The sequence below is a fragment of the Oryza brachyantha genome, chromosome 8 (assembly GCF_000231095.2).
Source record: "Oryza brachyantha chromosome 8, ObraRS2, whole genome shotgun sequence".
In the NCBI taxonomy this organism is placed as follows: Eukaryota; Viridiplantae; Streptophyta; class Magnoliopsida; order Poales; family Poaceae; genus Oryza; species Oryza brachyantha.
Window position 1 is genome coordinate 6,448,534 of NC_023170.2, and position 20,111 is coordinate 6,468,644.

The following is a 20,111-nucleotide window of genomic DNA, read 5'->3' on the forward strand; positions in this document are numbered from 1 at the left end:
AGATATTCATCAGTTGTGACGAGTTCCATGATGGGGAAACGGAGAGTACACCATAATATATACATATATATTGTGTGTGTGTTAACCCATATAATAACCAGTAGTTCACTTCCATCATAGAAAAAATTGTACAACCAGTAGTTACAAGGTCTATAAATTCAGCCAATTAACTAAGATATTTAGAACAATGGCAGAGATGAATCAAAACAGATGCAAGCCATAGTTACAGCATGATGAAAGATTGTAAAGTTCAGTACTGACTGGTCAGCACAATAACTGGGAGTAGACGATCGCGATCTTGTCAACTTTACCTCTCTGCCCTTCTCTCCCTTGCATGCACGCAGCGCGACGATCGATCTCCATGCAGGCTCTTCATGTTACTTGAGCAGCAAACGATCCATATATCGAGTAAGTGCCAAACACCTGAGGATATACACAGCAGAATTACATGATGCAAACAAAGCTAGATAGTCCTGCAAATTAAAGAGACTGTAGGCAAATAGACACAGCAGAAAATTCTTTGCTCCTCACGCGAAAGATGTAGATATATATATACGCTGCATATCGTTGTGCTACCAGCAAGCAACACATACACAAATTCTTCAACATAAAAGATAGAGCTTTCATAAAAACAATGTTAGCTAAAAAGATATTATAAATCCATATATCGTTGTTGTGAAGAGAGGGTGTATCGGACGCACACAGCGTGGCACGACCGATGATCTCTCTATATATCAACGCGGAGATCAACACGGGGTGTGCCACGCCAAGTGCGTCCGACATCACCCCTCTCTAGCTCGCTCATGAACCACTTCCAGCAACACCATCGATCGCCATGAAACCACCATGCCGGTCCGTGATCTGCCCTGAGCCATGGAGTGCAATGGGAATGTACTGCATATGTAAGCTTCATCTAGATTATTAGCTGTGTGTTAGAAGGGCAATGGCGTAACGAGGACAATGCAGCAGCCACGCTATAAGTAGCAGAGCTCTACAGTGCGAAATGACCATGCTACCCCTGACAGTCATCACCACCATGCGTGCATGCTGTGTGCGTGTGGGTGTGAAAGGGCCGTGCTTTTGGCGCCTAAAAGATGAGAAGAGATGAGATGAGAAGGGATTGGACAATTCGTGGTGGGCTTTATGTGCGTGCCTGCGTCTGCATCGATGCGTGAGGTCTCCCCGTGACGGGTTTCCGCGCCGCGCGCCCATTGGGCCGGGAGAGCGTCGACGTGGACTCGCGTGAGCCACCCACGGGCTCGGCCACTCTTTTGACCCGGCGAACGGGGCGACGCGGACGCATCTGCACCGTTGATCGCGCGTTTCGTTGGAGGATTACTAGATATGACGTCAGATCAATATTTATTTGGTCAAAAAGATATATTTCCATTGTGGTATTGAGTGATGAATCCATTTCGAAAATATAGACTTGATTGTATACTTTTATTTATAAATCCATCTTCAATACGAACTATTCTTATCCCATATATACCATGTGATCCATCAAAAAGTAAAAAAAAAAAAAAGGTTGAAGACAAATATGCATGGAATTGCCGATTCACATGGTAGCTGAAATTCCAAATGTGTAAACATTAATCGCGGATAAATGTGCTAGCAGCAATAGTTTGGATTATATGTTTCCCTGACAAATGCAGCCACGCATTAGGAAAAATACAAACAACAATTTGGCCAATGAAAGACGACAACTAAAACCCGCATGCGGCCTACTACATCCTATGTTTCCGGCCCATGGGCTATGTTCTATCTCCCTTTAGCAGCTTATCCACTCACTCGCCTTCTTCTAACACACACAATTAGGGATGGCAATTTTCCCCGCGCGGTCGGGGTCCGCAGGGGCCTGTCCCCATGAATCCGTGGACAGACCAAAAAATTCCCCATGAGGCTTGAAATGTAATACTCGTGGTAAATTTAACCAACAGACCCAATTATTTATACCATATGTAACCCTAACCTTAGTTTCTCTCCATTCTCTCATCTCTTCTTCCTACCTCTCCTACCTCCTCCACCGCTACTACACCCCATCTCATGTCCATGCCATTGTTCGTGCCCATCGTCGACTTTGCGTGATGGCACCCAACGTCGCCGCTTACACCCTTCATAGGCTCCGCGCTCGTTGCCCCGCCAATCGTTGTCGGCTAGCATGCACCCGCTTGCCACCTCTCTTCCTCTATAGCTTCGTTGCGACAGATAACACCGACGTGCCCTTACCGACTCGGAACCTTGCTGAGTCGGCTTTCCCATGGGCCCCAGTCAAGGCTGTTCTTGCCCAACCTAGGCCCGACCCCTTTTGCCAAACCTACACGCAATGGGCAACAAGAACTGGAAATAGAAATGACCACATTCTCGGCTAAAATGCGCTCATGCTGCTCCACGGCGATAGCTTGACCTCCTCAACGATTTAGCCATCCATGCTAGAGGATAGCTATGCGCTCCTCCTACACGTTCCCTTCCCTAGTCCCCACCTTCACCTCTCGTGACCAATGGTGCTGCCACCATCCTCTATCTCGCCCAACCTAATTGATCAATGAACTTTTTTTCCAAATTCGTCCACTGCCTTTTAACAATCTGATGGCTTTGGTGCTGCCACCATCCTCTATCTCGCCCAACCTAATTGATCAATGAACTTTTTTTCCAAATTCGTCCACTGCCTTTTAACAATCTGATGGCTTTGGTGGTGCCACCATTCACTTTCGTTTCTATCGCCCACCGCTAGCTGGTCCATTGTTTTTTTTGTCATCCATATGAGCCTAAAAATCTTCCACTTTCTCTCTCCCTAACATCAATCCACGACCTAATCCATATGCCTGTTGGTTGTGTCCCGACATGGTCTAAATTCGTTGTCTTCCATCTGAATAACATGAACCATGATTTGGATTCTTACATTCAAGGTTGCAAGTTTTCCTATTCAAAACATATATAAATAAAATTTAATTTGTCTATAATTATTTACTGTTAATTGAAGTCCCAGAGAGACAACCTAGAGGGAGGGTGAATAGGTGTCCTGAAAAATCTTTCAAATCGCTGCGGTCAGTACAGGGGCCGGACCGTCCGGACCGGCACTCTCGGGTTGAGCCGAGAGCTCTGGCCGGACCGTCCTAGTTAGAACACCGGACTGTCCGGTTACTGAAAAAGGCAGACTTGACATTTTCCTTTTTCAGTGATGTTCCTGGGAACGTGGTGTGATCGTATGTGAAATATAGCAGTAGAAGGATCGCAAGAACAAACAGAACACGGAAATCACAATAACAATGACACAAGAGATTTATCCCGAAGTTGGGATCTTTCGATCCTACTCTCCGTTGAGGCGCTCCTGCGAGCGGAATCTCTCTCGATCCTTTCCCTCTCTCGGCTTCCTCCCACAAGGCCAACACGAGTCTCCTGATTCACACCTAAGGACTAGTAACCCCTTCGATCGACCACCAAGGTCAAGATCAAGGCGGTTTGCCTAGCCCTAGGTTGCAATCCGCTCTACCCTGCAATCTTCTATGAGAAAGCATAAAAATCCACCATCAATCTTACCTATTTCCTTACGGAGGTTAGGCACCAACCTTCACAACTTACTCCTGGGCGATCTACACGAATGGGAAGCTCGCGGGCAACGCCTATCCATCTTGGAGATCAATCTCCAAGAGTAATAGGCCACCTTGACTCCACATGCATCCATCAATGTCCGAGAATAAACACTCTATCACCCACTAACCTTAACACTCTCTAAGACATGATCCAACGATTAATCTCTCTAGGAGGTGTTTTGGATTAGTGGGGAGGCTTGAGAGGTGCTAAACTTGCCCTAGCAACCAGAGAACTCGAACAAAAAGCCTCACCAATGGCTAGATCTCAAGAACCCCTTTTATAGGCTGACATACGTCGCTTAGCCGTTGAAAAAAAACCTAACCGTACTGTCCGGCTAGGGGGCCGAACCGTCCAGCCGACACTTAATTTACTCACTCCGAGCAGGGGCCGGACCAAGGTCCGGACCGTCCTGCCACCGAACTATCCGGCCAGGAGTCCGGACCGTCCGGTCCCTGCTGCTTGCGAAAAACAGCAGCGAGCCTCCGCTCGACTTAGACTCAACCCTAACCACTCTTAGTTACATGCTTAGCTTCTGGTGACCCTTCTTAATAGTACGGAGTTCCTATGACTTAAGAACGAAAGAATAAAATCTTCTTCGATCCCCTTCGTCTTCGTAGAACCATCGCTCCGGGTCACATAAGCATCAAGTTAGTCGCGTATTTCTTCAATCAAATTGATCCCTTAGACTTCTCCGCAATCACAACTCATTAGCGCACACATGCTTGTCTAGTATTATCATTAATCATCCAAAACTTTGTTTAGGGGCTAGATGCACTTTCATTAGTTACAAGTTAATATACATTCGCATATCTAGGGACGCAATATATTTTAATAGTCAATATTCGTTTGAACGCTAAGTTTTTACTTTTTAATATGTGAATAACTATTCTATTAGTTTAAAGTACAAATTATACAGACGGAGTTTATATTTCTCAAACCAGTAATATCATACAGTAATCACATAAAAACAAATTTACCCTGTTGTGAATTAATCATTTTTTTAGAACACAGTACCACGAGACGCTCACAACGCACGCACACTCTCCCATGAGAACGCACGCACGCATCACATAAAAACAAATTTACCCTGTGGTGAATTAATAATTTGGAGGTTCATAAATATATATTTAGTTAACAGTTTGAAAAATAAAGAGTTTATAATTACCACTAAGTTGTTGGCTCCCGCCTATGAATCCACTCTAATAATTTTAATCTTCGTGGTTCAGTAATACAAAAATTTTGAATTAATAAATACAGTGTGAGTCTAAATTGAATACTTTCGTGATTTGACAAAAAGCAAATTGATAGTTGAAATACAAATTTCCTATGCAGCTTAGATCTTAGATTATAGTTTTGTTTGTCGATTCATAAATTTGCATGTAATATGCACTAGTTGCATTTGGCTGTGCATCTCACTCGTAATTTCCTTCGGTAGTTGAATATATCGATAATTCAAACTTAATAATACATATTATATCTGTCAGCTTCAGTCGTGAAAATAGTTTATTTAGTTAATCACCCCAAAATTTAGAATTAATAAATAAGAAATATTATTTGGGTATTGAAACGTCCATACTATCTTTATTCTTATATTTTCGGCAGCATGATAAATAGATATATTGATGTTTTTCCTCTGGCAGCGTTCGCAAGTGATAATGGAACGAAACTTTTTCATCGTTTTTCGTGCGCACGCTTCCTGAGCTACTATATGGGATATTATTTTTTTAAAAAAAATTATATGAAAGTTGTTTAAAAAAATCAAATTAATCCATTTTTCAAGTTTGCAAAAGTTAATACTCAATCAATCATATACTAATAGCTTTCTCGTTTTACGTGCTTTGGTTTCACTCACGGTCAGTATCACTTGCGAAGGCTGCCTCTATCTTTTTTTCCTGCTTATGTTTATCAACCAAAAATTTCTTAACCTTTAATTTAGAGTTGATTTTTAAGTTATTTTACCGTCTTAACATTTAAATCGCTATATATATATATACATTATTCATAAGATATTTTCTATAAATATATACCGTTTGGCCAGACAATCACTCCTACCTATGCTTGAAAAAGGATACCGATAACCCACATGGACAGATATTATTAAAGAAAAAAAGCAAAGGAAAAGGGACTAAATCCAAGCAAGTGGAGACCGCTATAATTTGGACAGGAGCTTGCGCACGCGCTGTCCACAGCTTGCACTGGACCCGGAGCCGGCGGCGGCAGCTGACGCGTGCGCGAGGGGACGAACAGAGTCGCGTGGGCTTCCCGTGGGTCGCGCCTGACTTGCACCCAGCGCGCGCGCGACCCCGGCCGCGCGCCAAGGGCCGACCAGGAGGAGAGGTAAGGCACGGCACGTCGGCACGCGCCGGCGCGTCTGTTTGTTCCGCAGTCCGCAGCATTGCGGCATGTGCGGATGCGCATTTTTGCCCATCGTCCCGTGACGGCAGCAACTCGGGTTAGGGACCGAAATCAGGTGAAAAAAAAAACGACTATACGGGTATTCCGTCGTCGGACGGAATAGTTAAAGTCCAAACCGATCCAAAACCACGTTGTCGGAACCAAACGTATGCAGCGTGGAGGCGTGCGCGCGGAGATAAATCATTAACCGTCTCGTTCCTACGGCATGCTGTACGGGAGCTTTTCCGAAAAAAAAAAAACCCGCAAGCAGCACGTATGATTCCCTCACTGGAAAACTTGCTTCACATGTCGGATATACGGGCAATGGGCAAGTATATTCTGGAAGGGTCTTCGTTCAGTCCAAAATCTGGTTGAGGTTACCACGCATGTTGCTGGGAGATAACATGTTCTATGCCATGCCATTGAGGTTGTCTCAGTTCAATAGTTTATCATTGACGTTGTTACTTTCTATTATATGCTATTAGACGGAGAATATTTTTCAAATATATCCATAATGCCCTTATATACTTGCACGATTAACGATTAATTTATGCTCTTAGAAGTTTCAATCATTATGAAATTTTGTGGGTAGCATCTTTACATGACATGGAAGTTTGTGTATAAGTTTCAAAAAAAATTAACTTAATATTTGTTTGTAAAATATAATTCATCCGTAATATGCAACACAGTATAACTTCTTTGAAAAAAATATTGCAACATATACACAATCTTTCATGCTATGCATGGAGGCCAGGTAAAAAAATCAACTTTTTTTTAAACTTCTAAAAGTATAAATCAATATAACGCATTGCATGTATATAAGGGCATTATAGGTATTTTTTTCGAAAAAGATCATCAGCCCAAAGGCTTAGTGTAGAAAAATTGATAAACTCATTGGTATAATGGTATAAAATAGAAAGTGCCAATGTCAACAGCAAATCATTCAACTATGACAAATTCCATGATATGGTGTAAACGCTCACTTTTCTCTAATAAGGGTCCCTTTGCTCCAAGAGGAAGCATTATACTCCTAAGCAGGGAGGAAACAAGGCAAATGCTTCAAAGCCACAGGTTTCAGTGGGCCCCTTTGATCCTGGAACCTTTTGTATGTCTGGTAAGGAGGAAGGCCATGCCCAAAATGAGATGAATTTTCTATTTTGACAATGAAACCGGATGACTTTGCTCAAATGAATCATGGGCTTCTCTAAAATGGTCTTGCATCCAGAGACACCCCTTTAAAATGGTCATACTTGTTTGAATTTTATTTTTTTCTTGAAAAGACTAAATTACCCCTAACTCTCCAATATATGAATGGATGCTCTTGTCTCCAAGCCGCCAAAACTAGCGCTGCCAATGCGTAGCCATTGGTGTCCTCAGCGCAAGGCCGGCCTTGCTTGGTGGAGACAGGAACATCCATTCACAAGTTGGAGCGAGTTAGGGGTAATTTAGTCCTTTTAAAAAATATGTAATTCAATTAGGTATGCTCATTTTATAAGAGTGTCACTGTATGTATGCAAGACCATTTTAAAAAACCAACATCTCCGTGGCCATTCGAGTGAAGCCATTCGGGTTTGATAGCTAAAATAGCAAATTCCTCCCGAAATGACTATGGCAGTGTTTTTTCTATGGCTGAAACCGGTGCGAAAAACATAGTGGTGCGTTACTATCTGATTAATTAATTATTAACTAACAAACTTAGAAAATGGATTGATATAATTTTTTTAAACAATTTGTTTATATATTTGTTTTAGAAAAAAACACCGTTTAGCAGTTCGAAGAAGTGCATGTAAAAAATGAGACAATACAGAGATAGGGAAGAGGGGTAGACAAACGTGGCCTGTGTAGGCTTTAGGAGATGGTTAGCCGAGAGATATATTGATCTTATTTTAATATTGATGCTCTTTTATGCTAAATTTACCAAATTATACATGATGGATTGACTAATATGCCATTATGCACCCTACTATTAGTTCATCACGTGATGATGCTAAGAAACAGGGGCGAATTCTTAGAGTTGCTGATGGAGCAGAGATCGAAGGTCATGGTTGTTGGAGGTCTTCAACTTGGCTTCATTTTAAAGTTTTTTATGACTATTAATAGGAACCTTATTCAGTTCTAGTTTTCTTTGAAACAAGTGTTTCATTAAGTATAATACTGATATCATCGGTCTTACCTTTGTGCAACACAAAGTCTAATTACTTTCTATGGATGAATCTAATGAATGTGCCTAATGCTGAAAATAAGAAAGGTGATGACTTATGAATGACGAGACGTTAAAATTGTTAGACCATCGTTTTGGCCATGTTTCAAAGAGAACGTCACGTTAGAGAAGAGATACTCCAACCTTTCGGTTTTTGACACAAATCATTGTATATATTGTATTAAGGGGAAATTCAGTAATCCAAGAAAGAAACCATGAGGAGTAAGTCCCTGAAAATAAGTCATACCAACAGTTGTGGGCATGTCCCCAGTGATGGCAACCACTAGGATGGTTATGAAGGAATTTTTTTTCTTTGCAGAATCAGTTGATGGCACCCATGAGAGAAGACAAGTAATTGTAGTAAAGACAATTCAGTAGACCCTTGTCAATATTTTGGAAATTGAACTATGCTTTACTATGACTTTTGAATTTTTTCAAATAAAACAAAGTAATTCATTTTGATCTTGTACATAAAAATTAAGTAGCACAAATGACTGCTATCTTCCTTTTATATTGCATTGGACAAAACTTATTTATTCAGAGTGGTAACAAATATTCAATAAGGACAACCAAGAAGGAAAGATAAATAAGTGCCTAAACGTTCAAAAATGGCCTAGATTTAGGAACAAATTGAGAATATTAACACTACTTACATTTGGAATCAGAGGGAGTAATCTCCCTTGAATTTTGTACTATATATTTTGGGGATCTTTGTAATTGAAATTTTTTATGTGAAATATTTAGAAATAAAATTTGAAAAATTTATGAACGAAGAAAACACTACAAGATCCTATCACCTTTTGATCCACATTAAACCACATATATCTCTAGTAAGAGGTCAAGGCAAGACCCATTTCCCTACCTTGGACGATGACCTTCTGTCCCACGTTAAACCACATATATCTAGTAAAAGGTCTAGGCAAAACCACTTTCACCATATTGGATTATGAAGGGTTAAAAAAACCTTTATATGAGACTATACTGCTACTAAACATAAGTTCAGAAATTAACGGAAAGTATAGGTACAGGGAAACAAGTAGTAAGCTCTATGCATGTTGAATGCATGGGAGAATATACTAATCCCGTGAATCAGATATTTTCTTCACATCATGGCTGCTTATTATTTACATGGACAATAAAATAGAAAAATGCTAAGGTTCAGTTGTTCTTACTTGGCCTTTAGTAAAGTGTTTGCCTCATAATATACCGCTCAAAAAACCCCTACAAAATGAAGAGAAGTTCAGTATCAAAATCTTTACAATGTGAATGACACAAGGAACATAAAATAGGGAACTTCATATATACCAGAATCCGGATTCTGACTTTTCCTTTTCGCTGCATGAAAACAAGATGAATGGTTGATACATCTTTTAATTCAAATAAGGTAAAGATACGCTAAAAGAAATGAAAATATGTAAATAGATATGCTATTTAAATGAATTTATTAGCGTACCAAAGCTAGTTTCGAACACAGTAGAAGATTAGAGGGAAATCTGATGTGGCATGCTTATGGACAGATATATTGTTACCACGGCCCTACAGGCATACAATTAAGAAGAGTAGAAAAATTCAAAGCAGTCTAGATCCGTCAACAAACAGATTTCTCACTCTGAATCCTTCTCTCTAGTGGGGAGATTTCGTTTTTCTTTTTATTTATCCAGATCTTATATACTTCCAAATGTTAGACGAGCTAACTCAAATAGTTAAAAGAAAAAGGAAGTGCATCCACTTCTGGTGTCTTACTTTTTCCGTGGTCTGAATGCGTTGGTGATTTCATCAGGAGTTGGTTTCTCAACAAATTCCGCTAGGAGAACATATCTTTCTTGTCCATTGGGCTCATCAACCCTTCGATAAATCTCATACTTATTAGGGTAAGCCATCCTGTTGCATGTCAACAGAAACTATAGAGTTAGAAATATATAGCTATTTAGCAAAACTGTTAAAATACCAGTGATGTTTACAATTTGAAGTACAGAAATTGAAGAGAAAGACCTTAGAGCTCCCATGATAGGATAAAATGAACCAGCATAGTAGAGAAGCCGGAAGGAATAACATGTCTCAAAAGATGCAGCATATTTTAGCCTCATGTCTCTTCCCATTGCCTTGAACATGACACATCAAGAGGTTCAGTACTGGAGAAAGGAAATTACGGTTAAAATGAAAGTCACAAGAACTTACTTGCATTACACCACTTGATCCAGGCATATCCTGTAAATGCAGATGTCAGCAATGATGTAAAGAGAAGTTCAGTTTGTCTTTAATGTTCTACCGAGTTCAGTACTATGGAGAAATCCTAGAGAGCTGTAAATTAAAATTAGCAGCTAGTGCACACAAATTTTAAAATAAAAGGAGATGGTTATATTTATAGTATTTCTTCTTTCAGTTTGTTGACTCTTCCATGGTAATTGTCATCTACAAATAGCACGATTTAGGCCATTTAAATATGACAAATCCTGAAAGTTTTTCACATATTTGAGAATAAAATAATTTTCGGGGATGGTCTTGATGAACAGAGTTCATTTGGAATTTAGTTAATCAAAACAAGATTGCATTATGTAGATAGAATGCAATGATCCTCAGATAATGGGGATAAATGTCGTGCTGTGAGCTGCACAGCAACTGCTGTACGCAACGTACTGTAGATAGGGAGATAGACCAAGACGATTAACCTTAAACTCAAAGAGATGAAGACTCTCCTTTTAAAAGGAAGAACTGGTAAGGTAGCATTTAAAGATCCCAGGTTTCATTATCTAAAAAAAAAGGATCCCAGGTTTAGATTTATATCACTTAACTTCATGTGTTCACTTTATTCCACTGAAACTTTTCTCAGTTATCATGTCACATACTTGCTCTTCTCTGTCTCAATGGACTAAATCACTAGAGTCTAGTGTCGCTGCCAGGCTGCCAGCGCTCTCTCCAACTGCGTCATATGCCTCTTAATTCCTTTTCACTATTTCCCTCCACCTCTCATGGTGTGCCCCATACTGACGTCCTCCACATCCATATTTCCATGCATGGAGCCATAGTGCCAGTGCACTCGTATGAATGAGTGCCTATTCAATGGATTTGTCCAATGCATGTTCCAGTACATGATACATCATATCACGAGGCTGAAACCAGCCTATTGCATGCTTTATTTTACTCAAACAGGATAACAGTCTTAGTACATCTCTCCTGCTCGCTTTATCAGTGCAATCAGACTACCAAATCAGTCCCCTTCCCACATGAAATATATGCAAATGAAATACACAAGCACCAAGGAACTGCGAGATTAAGAAATTAGATTTTAACAATCCAAACATTATAACTTAAGCAGTTGAATGCCATCTGGGGCTTTGCACAGGGGAGAAGGGACCATCTATGATGGGAATGAAGCAGTTCAAGAATGCACTCGTAGTGAAATCATGGGAAGTAAAGAGCAGAACGGGTCAAATGATTTATTTAGTTAAAAAAAAACAAAGTTTGAGAAGCGCCACTTCCAAACACAACTGAAATGATGTCGCCGCCGCCTTAGCCCTATCCCCACAATAACCACCCAGAAAATAAAAACGAAACAATACCCACAGTACCTCTTAGGAAAAAAAAAAAAAGGTGGCCACCCCAATTATCAAGACTAATTAAAAATATTTGTGGAATTTGGGATCACCTACAATGAACAGGAGGGAAAAGGCACAGTGCAATCCAATGGTAATAAAACTGACCAAATCCACCCCGAAAATGTGGAACAAAATTAAACTCAAGATCTTTCAATAAACAACTTTCCTACAAAGCACTCTAACAATTACCAAAGTGTGGCACAAAATTAAACTTGAGATCTTTCAATAAAAACATTCCTACAAAGCAGAAAATTAATAGATAAGCCAAACAAATAAGTAACCAGCATAAAATAGGAATATTAAGGAAATCTAAGATAACTCATTCTGTGGACACCATGTAAACAGTGTTTCTTCCCTGTAGGTGACATAGAACCTCATAAGAACCGAGACTGGAATGAGATACCAAGTTACCAACCATAAGTGGGAACACAACAAAACAAACAAGAGAACAGATCTTTTCAAACCTTTAAGCGAGGATTTACAAGAATCACAGGTCTTTCACCAGCAGCATCAGTCATTGCTTTCATGTCCTGCAAATTCAATCGTGACATCTACAATTGAGAAGTGTATATTATACCCCAAAAAAAAAACAAGTCCAAGACAGAATATTCACATCAATTATACAGTTTCCAACAGCATTTTGAGGAGCAATGAGGATGAACATGTCATCTTCTTTATCAACCTCACTAGCACCTGCAGTTTCACGAAAAAGGAAGTCAAAAGAATGGTATTTAAGATATAAAACAACATAGGAAGTCTAGAAAAACAAAGGACGAAAAGAGGGAGTTAAGTTCTGGCTAAGTGTTGTTGTTCTACTCTGCAAAATAGTGCAAGCAATCTCTTACAAGTGTCTGGCAAGGTGGAAGCAGTGAAAAACCTAACCCTGTTTTGGCAGCACAACTGGTTAGATTGGACGTGTATCAGAATATTGGACCCTCCCTCTTATTAAAAAAGGCAACGATCCAGCCAATGAAATATAGGCACTTGTGGACAAAATATAACTCCGAAATGTGATCTTCTGAGATGCTACTACACCCTGGAAGAGAATATCAAATCTATTGGCTATGTACCTCGTCATCTCAATTCATGAACAGATCAGCTTATTACATAATGTTTGATGAAGCTGCTAGAATTTCATTGGCAAAGTTGATCTGGAGATAATGGGCACCACTGAAGGTTAAATTCTTTATATATTTAGCAGATCTACATTGGAAAAGTTCACCTAACTAAGCAAGTCTAGTCTTGTGTGCTCATACAAAGGAATCAGCAGAGTGCTTATTCATGAGTTGTGTTGATGCAATACAAATTAAGGACTTGTCTGGAGTGTAGACAACAGAGAAGCAGTATAGCACCAGCAAAAAGGACCAGCAGTTGTCTGCACAAGCAGAGGTATAAAAGAACAACAAAACTTTGATTCCTTAGTAATCCTGATATCATGGAAAACATGGGCAGAGAGGACTGCTACAGTTTTCAGCATCACATCCAAATCTTCAAAATTCCTACAGGGAAGGGAAGCAACAGACACAACTGGGAGCAGAAACCAGGAATCTTAGTTGGACTAATGTACTTTGATGGTAGTTTTCTGCTGATTACTTGACTAAGCACTCCACCTGAAACTCTTGATTTTCTGTATATTTTTTCCTTTCTCCAGAGGAATGCTTTGCAACATGCAATTATGTGCTCAAAATTATTTTTGGCCATGTTTGTCTCAATTTTAATGCGACAGCAAGAAAATTTTTCTGCGTTATCAAGAAATTTGCAATCAAAAGTCAGTGGCACCTTATGAAATCAAGTCTATCATAGTGATACAAACATCATTTGTCACGTTTTTCTTTAATTTGAAATGTCAAATCTCAACATAGTGCTCCTTGATCAAAAACAGTAGTTTGGCATTTTTTATTTGTTTAAATAAAACTAAGTAATAGTGGTTTGTTTAATTTGATTATTCAATGATGCCCACTGCAATTAATACTCAATAGGAACTGTAGCATACCTACGGCTCCAAAATTAATGAAGGTATCCTTCGCCCCATAGTCACCCCAATCCATGATTTCCAAAATTTTTCTCGTTCCAGCTAGCTGAAGTGGAATACCAGAAAATGCACCTTGTCCCATGGAGCCTTGAACACAAACCTGATATGAGCCATATTGTATCAGCTGAAGCTTATAGGATGGGAGAAACAGTTATCGAATGATATCTTTTGTGGCAAAGATAAGCACCTTCACACGCTTTCCATCATCAGCAAAAGAAAGAGAAAGCTCTCGCACAAGTTCCATAAGCGTTCCTATGCGATAAACATCCTGAAGATAGAAAACGTTTGGTTAACGGTTCACCAGTACTTCAGAAATACTTTCCATTGGACATCAGAATATATATATAAGCAACTATATACTTACCATTTCAGGGTTAAGTTCAGGAATGTTGATGTCTACCTGCATGTTTGGGAAATGGGGATTAGTTGTCAAATTATTCCTCTTAGGTAGTTGAGCAAAAGAAAATGCAAAACCTACCAGATTTTTAACTGTAACAATAAAAAGCAATGAAGCTCACATGATTGTACACTAGAATAACCGTTTGAAAGAAACAGAGCAAACTACAAGGTGCCTCAGTAAAAATACACCGCTATGGCTCCAAAGTCCAAACGTAAAATACATCTACATTTTATAAAAAAAAATGGCAAATAAACCTGCAACCGAGTTTTTTTATCTTCAATAGCATGTCTAGTGGCTTCCAGTACATCGTTGTAGAAGTATCTCCTAATTTCTCTGGAATGTGGAATGTTATTTAATCTTGTTGGAATACCGCGCCATTCCTGCATGTAAGCATTTAAACATATGAAGTTACGAACAATACATGTATAAGTAAAATAAACTTCCCATGAAAGCTTTCCATTGTGAAATGGTGCACATACAATTTTTGAGGCAGCTGTATCCTTAGAATCTTGTGGTTTTCCTGTTAAGTGGAGTTTAAGAATTTATTATAAATAAATACACGAAGTGTCAAAGTTAGCAGTTACAGAAATAGAAAACAGTGAGAATTGGCACAAGGTTGATACAGTTAAATTTTAACAAAGTGAGCATGAATAAAGAAGGAAAGTTTTAGTGAAACCCCGTGGAAGCATAGCTGGAGTGCCATGACACAAAGAATAAATTCCTTTGCTTTATACCAATATGATTCATTGGCATTCCATTGCAAAATAAAATTGATTCATTGGCAATATAGTTACTTTAGTGAATTAAGCATTCTATATTGAAACTTGAAGCTGGTAGTACAAATTTGTGGTAGGGAATACATTGATACACATTAGGTCCCACTGCACCTCCATCTATTGCCACCAGCCACTTTTCAGGTTCCACCCTCCTACACCAATAGACCCCTACTTAAAGCACACCAGCTGCTGTGGCTTCCTGTTGCACTTTCGAGACTGGTGACCTCCAACCTACGAGACTGCTGACATTTGCATACTCGTGTTGGATTAGTATTTGTTAATATTATACTCATCAATGAGCTACCAAGCATTTAGGTTGCCACATCGATATGGTAAACTTTGTTGGTAATGGAGCAAGGCAGGCCAGTGACCAACACAGTAGGATGCTGAGAGACAGTGTATTTTTACCTCACGTAGGCCTCTGACGAGGGTTAAATTCTTCATGTGGGTGATGGAGAAGGAACAATGTCTGATGGTAGATAACCTGGCCAAACGAAGCTGGCCGAATCAGACGACATGTTCTTTGTACTCACAGCAAGAGGAAACTTGCTTCCACTTGATGGTAGCTTGCACCTATTCCACTCAAACCTGGAGGAGGGTGAGAGAGTGGATGGATTTCTCCTTCCAATTGCTGCAGGACGCTGCCTTGAGTCTAGGCCTGGTGGTTAAAGACAAGGATGTTGTTTCGGAAACACTACAGGGAAAACTTCGATACGCAGGTGATGCTGGTCTCATGGATGCTTTCGAAGGAGAGGAACTTGAGAGTTTTCAACCAGGAAAGCCGTTCAGTAGGAAGGTTGTTTCATGATATCAAATAGGAGATCGAAGTTTGGAAGGTGGCAAATTTCTGTAGAGCTCCAGAAGGCATTGGCTGAAGGAAGTCAGTTAGGCTGAATCCAGTTTTCAGTCAGCTGCCATGACAGCTGTTTGTGTTTTTTTCTGTTTCATTGGAGTTTGTTTTCTTGTAGATTCCCTTCTTAATGAAATTTGGATGGTCTGTCTTCGGCCATCTTGGCAATACCTCACCTAGGCCTCAGTCAGAACCCGAAGGCTAACCATAACCTTTACCAGCTTCTTCTCTTCCCAAAATTTCAAAGAACCTTTTTCTAGGCTACTAAGTGATTGAGACATTATAATTCTAGTAATTATACTTTTTAGGAAAAATCATCCATTTTCAAGCCAGATGCTATAGGCTATAATTGAGCTATCATGGTGTTACCACCAATTTTTTCCAACATCCATGAGACTTTTCTTTCTACCAATTCTCCAGTCTGAAATTTTATCTTCACAACTGAATTCCTGGAATATTTCAAGGTAATGAAAAACAGCTGGAACAACGTGCAAGTACTCCCTTAAACAAGTCTCATGTGCAAGTACTTCCTTGATTGTGAGATCACACAAGAGTGCCATTAGCCAGGGCAGAGACAGTCCTAGGTTCAAAGGTGCATGCAATTTTCATGTGTTTTTCATTACTTTTTAAAAAATATCCCCCAGTGTAATATATACTAGTGATCCCAAGGATTGGGCCAGTTGTGGCTCTGCGCCAGCTTAGCCTTACATCCTATGGATGATGTGCTTATAGATACTGATAGCACATTTTAGTTACTAAAAGAAAAATACATGAATGTATGATCCTAAATAAATTCAAAGCAACCGCACAACAGGAAATATGATAGATAATTTGATATGTTGGAGTTGGCTTATTAGTTTTATCAGTGAAAAATAACTGGTTAGTAGAGAAATTCATTTTGTAACTGACCGTTTGTTTTGGCCAACTTGTTTGCTGAAGCATTCTCACAGATCTTCTGTAACAGTGAATCAATTTCATTAAAAACAATCTCCACTTGTCGATTTCCATCAATCTGTATTCTTGCAAATTGAAACAACAACATATTATTTCCAGTTTATTGTTTAGGTAAGTGCTCTGGTATGAAGAAAAATAAACAAGAACCTGATTAAGCAAATCTGAGTATGTTGGGAGAACAGCTTCAGAATTTTGTTTGTAAGTTTCAAGACGGGATTTTACCTGCAGAGAAAGAGAACAAACTTACAATTTAGAATGCAGAGGAATGGAAAAATGCCAGCATAGGCACTCTAGCATTAAAAAGAAGGAAAATATTTAAAATTATAGATATATACAGTAAATAGAATGGGAAGGTTTTCATCCGTTCGCAAAATTGTGCATGCTAGAAGGCATCCATTGCACGGCCAATGAGCTTTTTAAAAGGCAAAATAAACACTGTCTAACGCTTCTTGCAAGTTGTAATTGAAGATAGATTAATAGAATATGACACTTTACTGAATCCACAAACTAATGTAAGTAGGAATTGTAAAGCAGCTGAACATATCTTCATAGTTCAAAATTTGGTCCAAGCTGGTGATTAATCAAAGACAGATGAATGTGCACACATAACAAAATCAAATGCAGTGCCATGCTCTATAGCTAAAGCAAACATCTAACATGACAAAAACAACAACAGAACCTTCTCAAATGTATCATCAGATCGTGTAACAAGCCGAGCAGAAACTTCATCATTCTCCGGAGGGAAGTTCTTTATATGGTAAATTTTGCCAGTCTCAGGATCTAACCTTCTTCCCACACATCTGTCGATTAGAATATCATCAGGAACCTGAATTTAACAGCAAAATTGAACACAAGATGTCAAAGATATCCGTAGTTTGTCAGCTAAGAGAAAAAACAACATAAAATGCATGCCATCATTCTATCGTAAGATTCAAAAACTATAATTACACAACTAAATAACTTGATGAATCCTGAACCCCCCCCCCCCTCCCCTCTTTCCATGACTAAGGTTGCAAATTTGGAAATAAAAAAACTAACTTAAAATTTAATTGTAGTCATCAACTTTTAATTGTTACAACCAATTTAAGTTAGCAAGCAACTTCATGAAACCAAGACAAATTAGAGGTGTAAGGAAGCTCATAATGGAGAAGTATTTGATAAAAACAAACATAAATATTGGTATACCACAATATTAGAAATTTAGAATATTAAAACAAGTGGCATTATGTAAAATTAGTATGTGTGGTCCTACTTATATTTATATGTGGTCGGAATGCCACTAGTAAACCAAGATATTATAGGAAGAAATAATTGTTGATGCATTGTTGAAGTATATTGCCCTCCTTTTCTCAGCAACTAAGGCTTTGATGAACCAGTTGGTTCATAAAGCTCAATTTGGTAGCAAAACCAAGAGATATTGTTTTCATGACCGTTAACATACTGTTAAAACAATAACTTTAGCCCATGTCTAGTGCATATCTTAGGCCTGCAGGAGTCCCTTGTGAGGCGTAATATTGAAGTATGTTTCCCTCCTTTCTTATGAGCTTACTCTTTCAAGTGAATTATATAGTACATGAAACGCAATACATATGACAGTAGATAATATGTGCTGCCCTTAATGATATTTAAAGATATTTAAATGATAAAATATGGACTTACTTCCAGCACAATGAATATATCTGGTCTTATTTTCATACTTTCAAGACTTTGAGCCTGAGCATAACTTCTCGGGTAACCATCAAGAAGCCATCCTTTTTGTGTAACATCTGGTTGTGCTAGTCGTGATACCACCATCTATTTCAGAGAGCAACCCATGAGATAGTTTTCAGAATATCAACCAGCTACAAAGATGGCATACCTGAAAACCAAGCTACATACATCTGTCACAACTTGATCCGGGACTAGCATACCGTTGTCCATATATTCTTTTGCTTTCTTGCCTATTTCGGTGCCTGCAGATACTTCAGCGCGCAGAAGATCCCCAGTTGATATGTGAACCAAACCATACTAGAAACAAACAAAATACAATGGTAGACTTAGAAGACACTTGAATAGAATGACATGTTGCACACTGAGTATAGTGATTTTACAATGAATCCAGAAGCAGTAGCCTAAACATGTATGAAGCGTTTGTAATTGTAATCAAAATGGAGAAATGGGACAACTCCAGGTCACAGGCAAAAGATTTGTCAAATTAAAACAAAATCTATAAAATCTCAGAGCTTCCGTTTAACATGCCCTGCATTGCGACTCTGCTACTACTCCGTTCCACAATATAAACATTTCTAGGTTGTTTAGGAGAGATTAAGTTTAAGAAAAAAGAACAACTATGGTGTCACATAATAAATGACAATAATTTTGAATAGGAAGTAATGGATGGGTCAAGTAGTACTGTGAATCATGCGACAAACTCTTATATTTCGGTATAAGATTCAAATCCAGGAATGCTTGTATTTTGGAACTGAGGGAGTATGATAAATGAAGAATTTGGATCTCTCGAAAATGCAACAGAAAAAAGAATATCAGCGGTTTTCGGTTATACCTTCTCCACGATCGTGCGGCATTGTGTCCCCTTCCCAGACGCGGGTGCGCCCGAGATCATCACCTTCAGCGGTGCCTCCCTCTGCCCCGCCGCCGTCCCCTCCCCCTCCGATGCGCGGCAACGAAGACCCAGCCTCTGCCAAAACAAACGAGCGGTTAGACTCACCCTCACAGGGAAACCGCCACGGCACGCCTAGGGCACATGACCGAATAGAACGAGCGGTCCAAGCCAAAAACCGCACGAACCCTAGGCCAGCGATTCGGGGCGGCCGTTCCGGAGACGGACGAGACGGCCGCGGCGGGGGACGAGGGCGACGCCAGGGCGAGGCAGCAGGCCAAGGATGGGGGCGAGGGGCGCGGGGCGAGCCCGGGGCGGCGGTGGGGCCTCTGCGCGGCCAGTGGGGCGGACGCCGCGGCCGGCGAGGACGACGAGGAGCCCGCCATTTGCGGCGACGAGGAGGAGGCGGAGGCCAAGCCACGAGCGGTGGCAGGCACGCTGCGAGAGAGAGGAGCAGCGGCCGCGTCGCGTCTCGCGTGTGCTTGTGTTGTTGTGCGCGCGCGCGCGTGTGTGGAGGGAAGAGAGAGGTTTATGGATTGGGGGCTCTCGTCGCGCGCTGACGTGGCACCGCTCAGCTCCGCAGCGGCCAGTCGTCCGGGGCGTGGGACCCGCGGTCCGCCTGGAACCGCGCTGAGGTGGAGAACCCAACGAAAATAATGGATGTTTAGAGCGAGAAAATTTTTAGGAGAAGTGTCACGTTAAATGTTTGATTAGAT

General features: G+C 40.1%; 1 protein-coding gene across 3 annotated transcripts; it reads right to left on the reverse strand.

The window, feature by feature from the left end:
• Window positions 1–28: 28 nt before the first annotated feature.
• LOC102711176 (probable adenylate kinase 5, chloroplastic) lies at window positions 29–19,884 on the reverse strand. 3 transcript variants are annotated; one of them, XM_040527000.1, is made up of 20 exons: window positions 19,584–19,884; window positions 19,339–19,473; window positions 18,675–18,803; window positions 18,456–18,590; window positions 17,476–17,622; window positions 16,944–17,018; window positions 16,752–16,854; window positions 14,696–14,736; window positions 14,471–14,596; window positions 14,181–14,216; window positions 14,004–14,084; window positions 13,778–13,916; window positions 12,398–12,477; window positions 12,249–12,314; window positions 10,367–10,396; window positions 10,181–10,290; window positions 9,932–10,069; window positions 9,494–9,523; window positions 9,361–9,409; window positions 29–423 (listed from the first exon to the last, which is right to left on the reverse strand). In XM_040527000.1, the coding sequence occupies exons 1-19, from the start codon at window positions 19,779–19,781 to the stop codon at window positions 9,385–9,387; spliced, it is 1,824 nt and encodes a 607-aa protein (XP_040382934.1). In that variant the 5' UTR covers window positions 19,782–19,884; the 3' UTR covers window positions 29–423; window positions 9,361–9,384. The 3 variants fall into 3 exon arrangements, with proteins under 3 accessions (XP_040382934.1, XP_040382935.1, XP_040382933.1); XM_040527001.1 differs by lacking the exon at window positions 29–423 and adding an exon at window positions 6,921–7,099; XM_040526999.1 differs by lacking the exon at window positions 29–423 and having other exon boundaries at window positions 8,780–9,409.
• Between the last annotated feature and the right edge of the window lie 227 nt (window positions 19,885–20,111).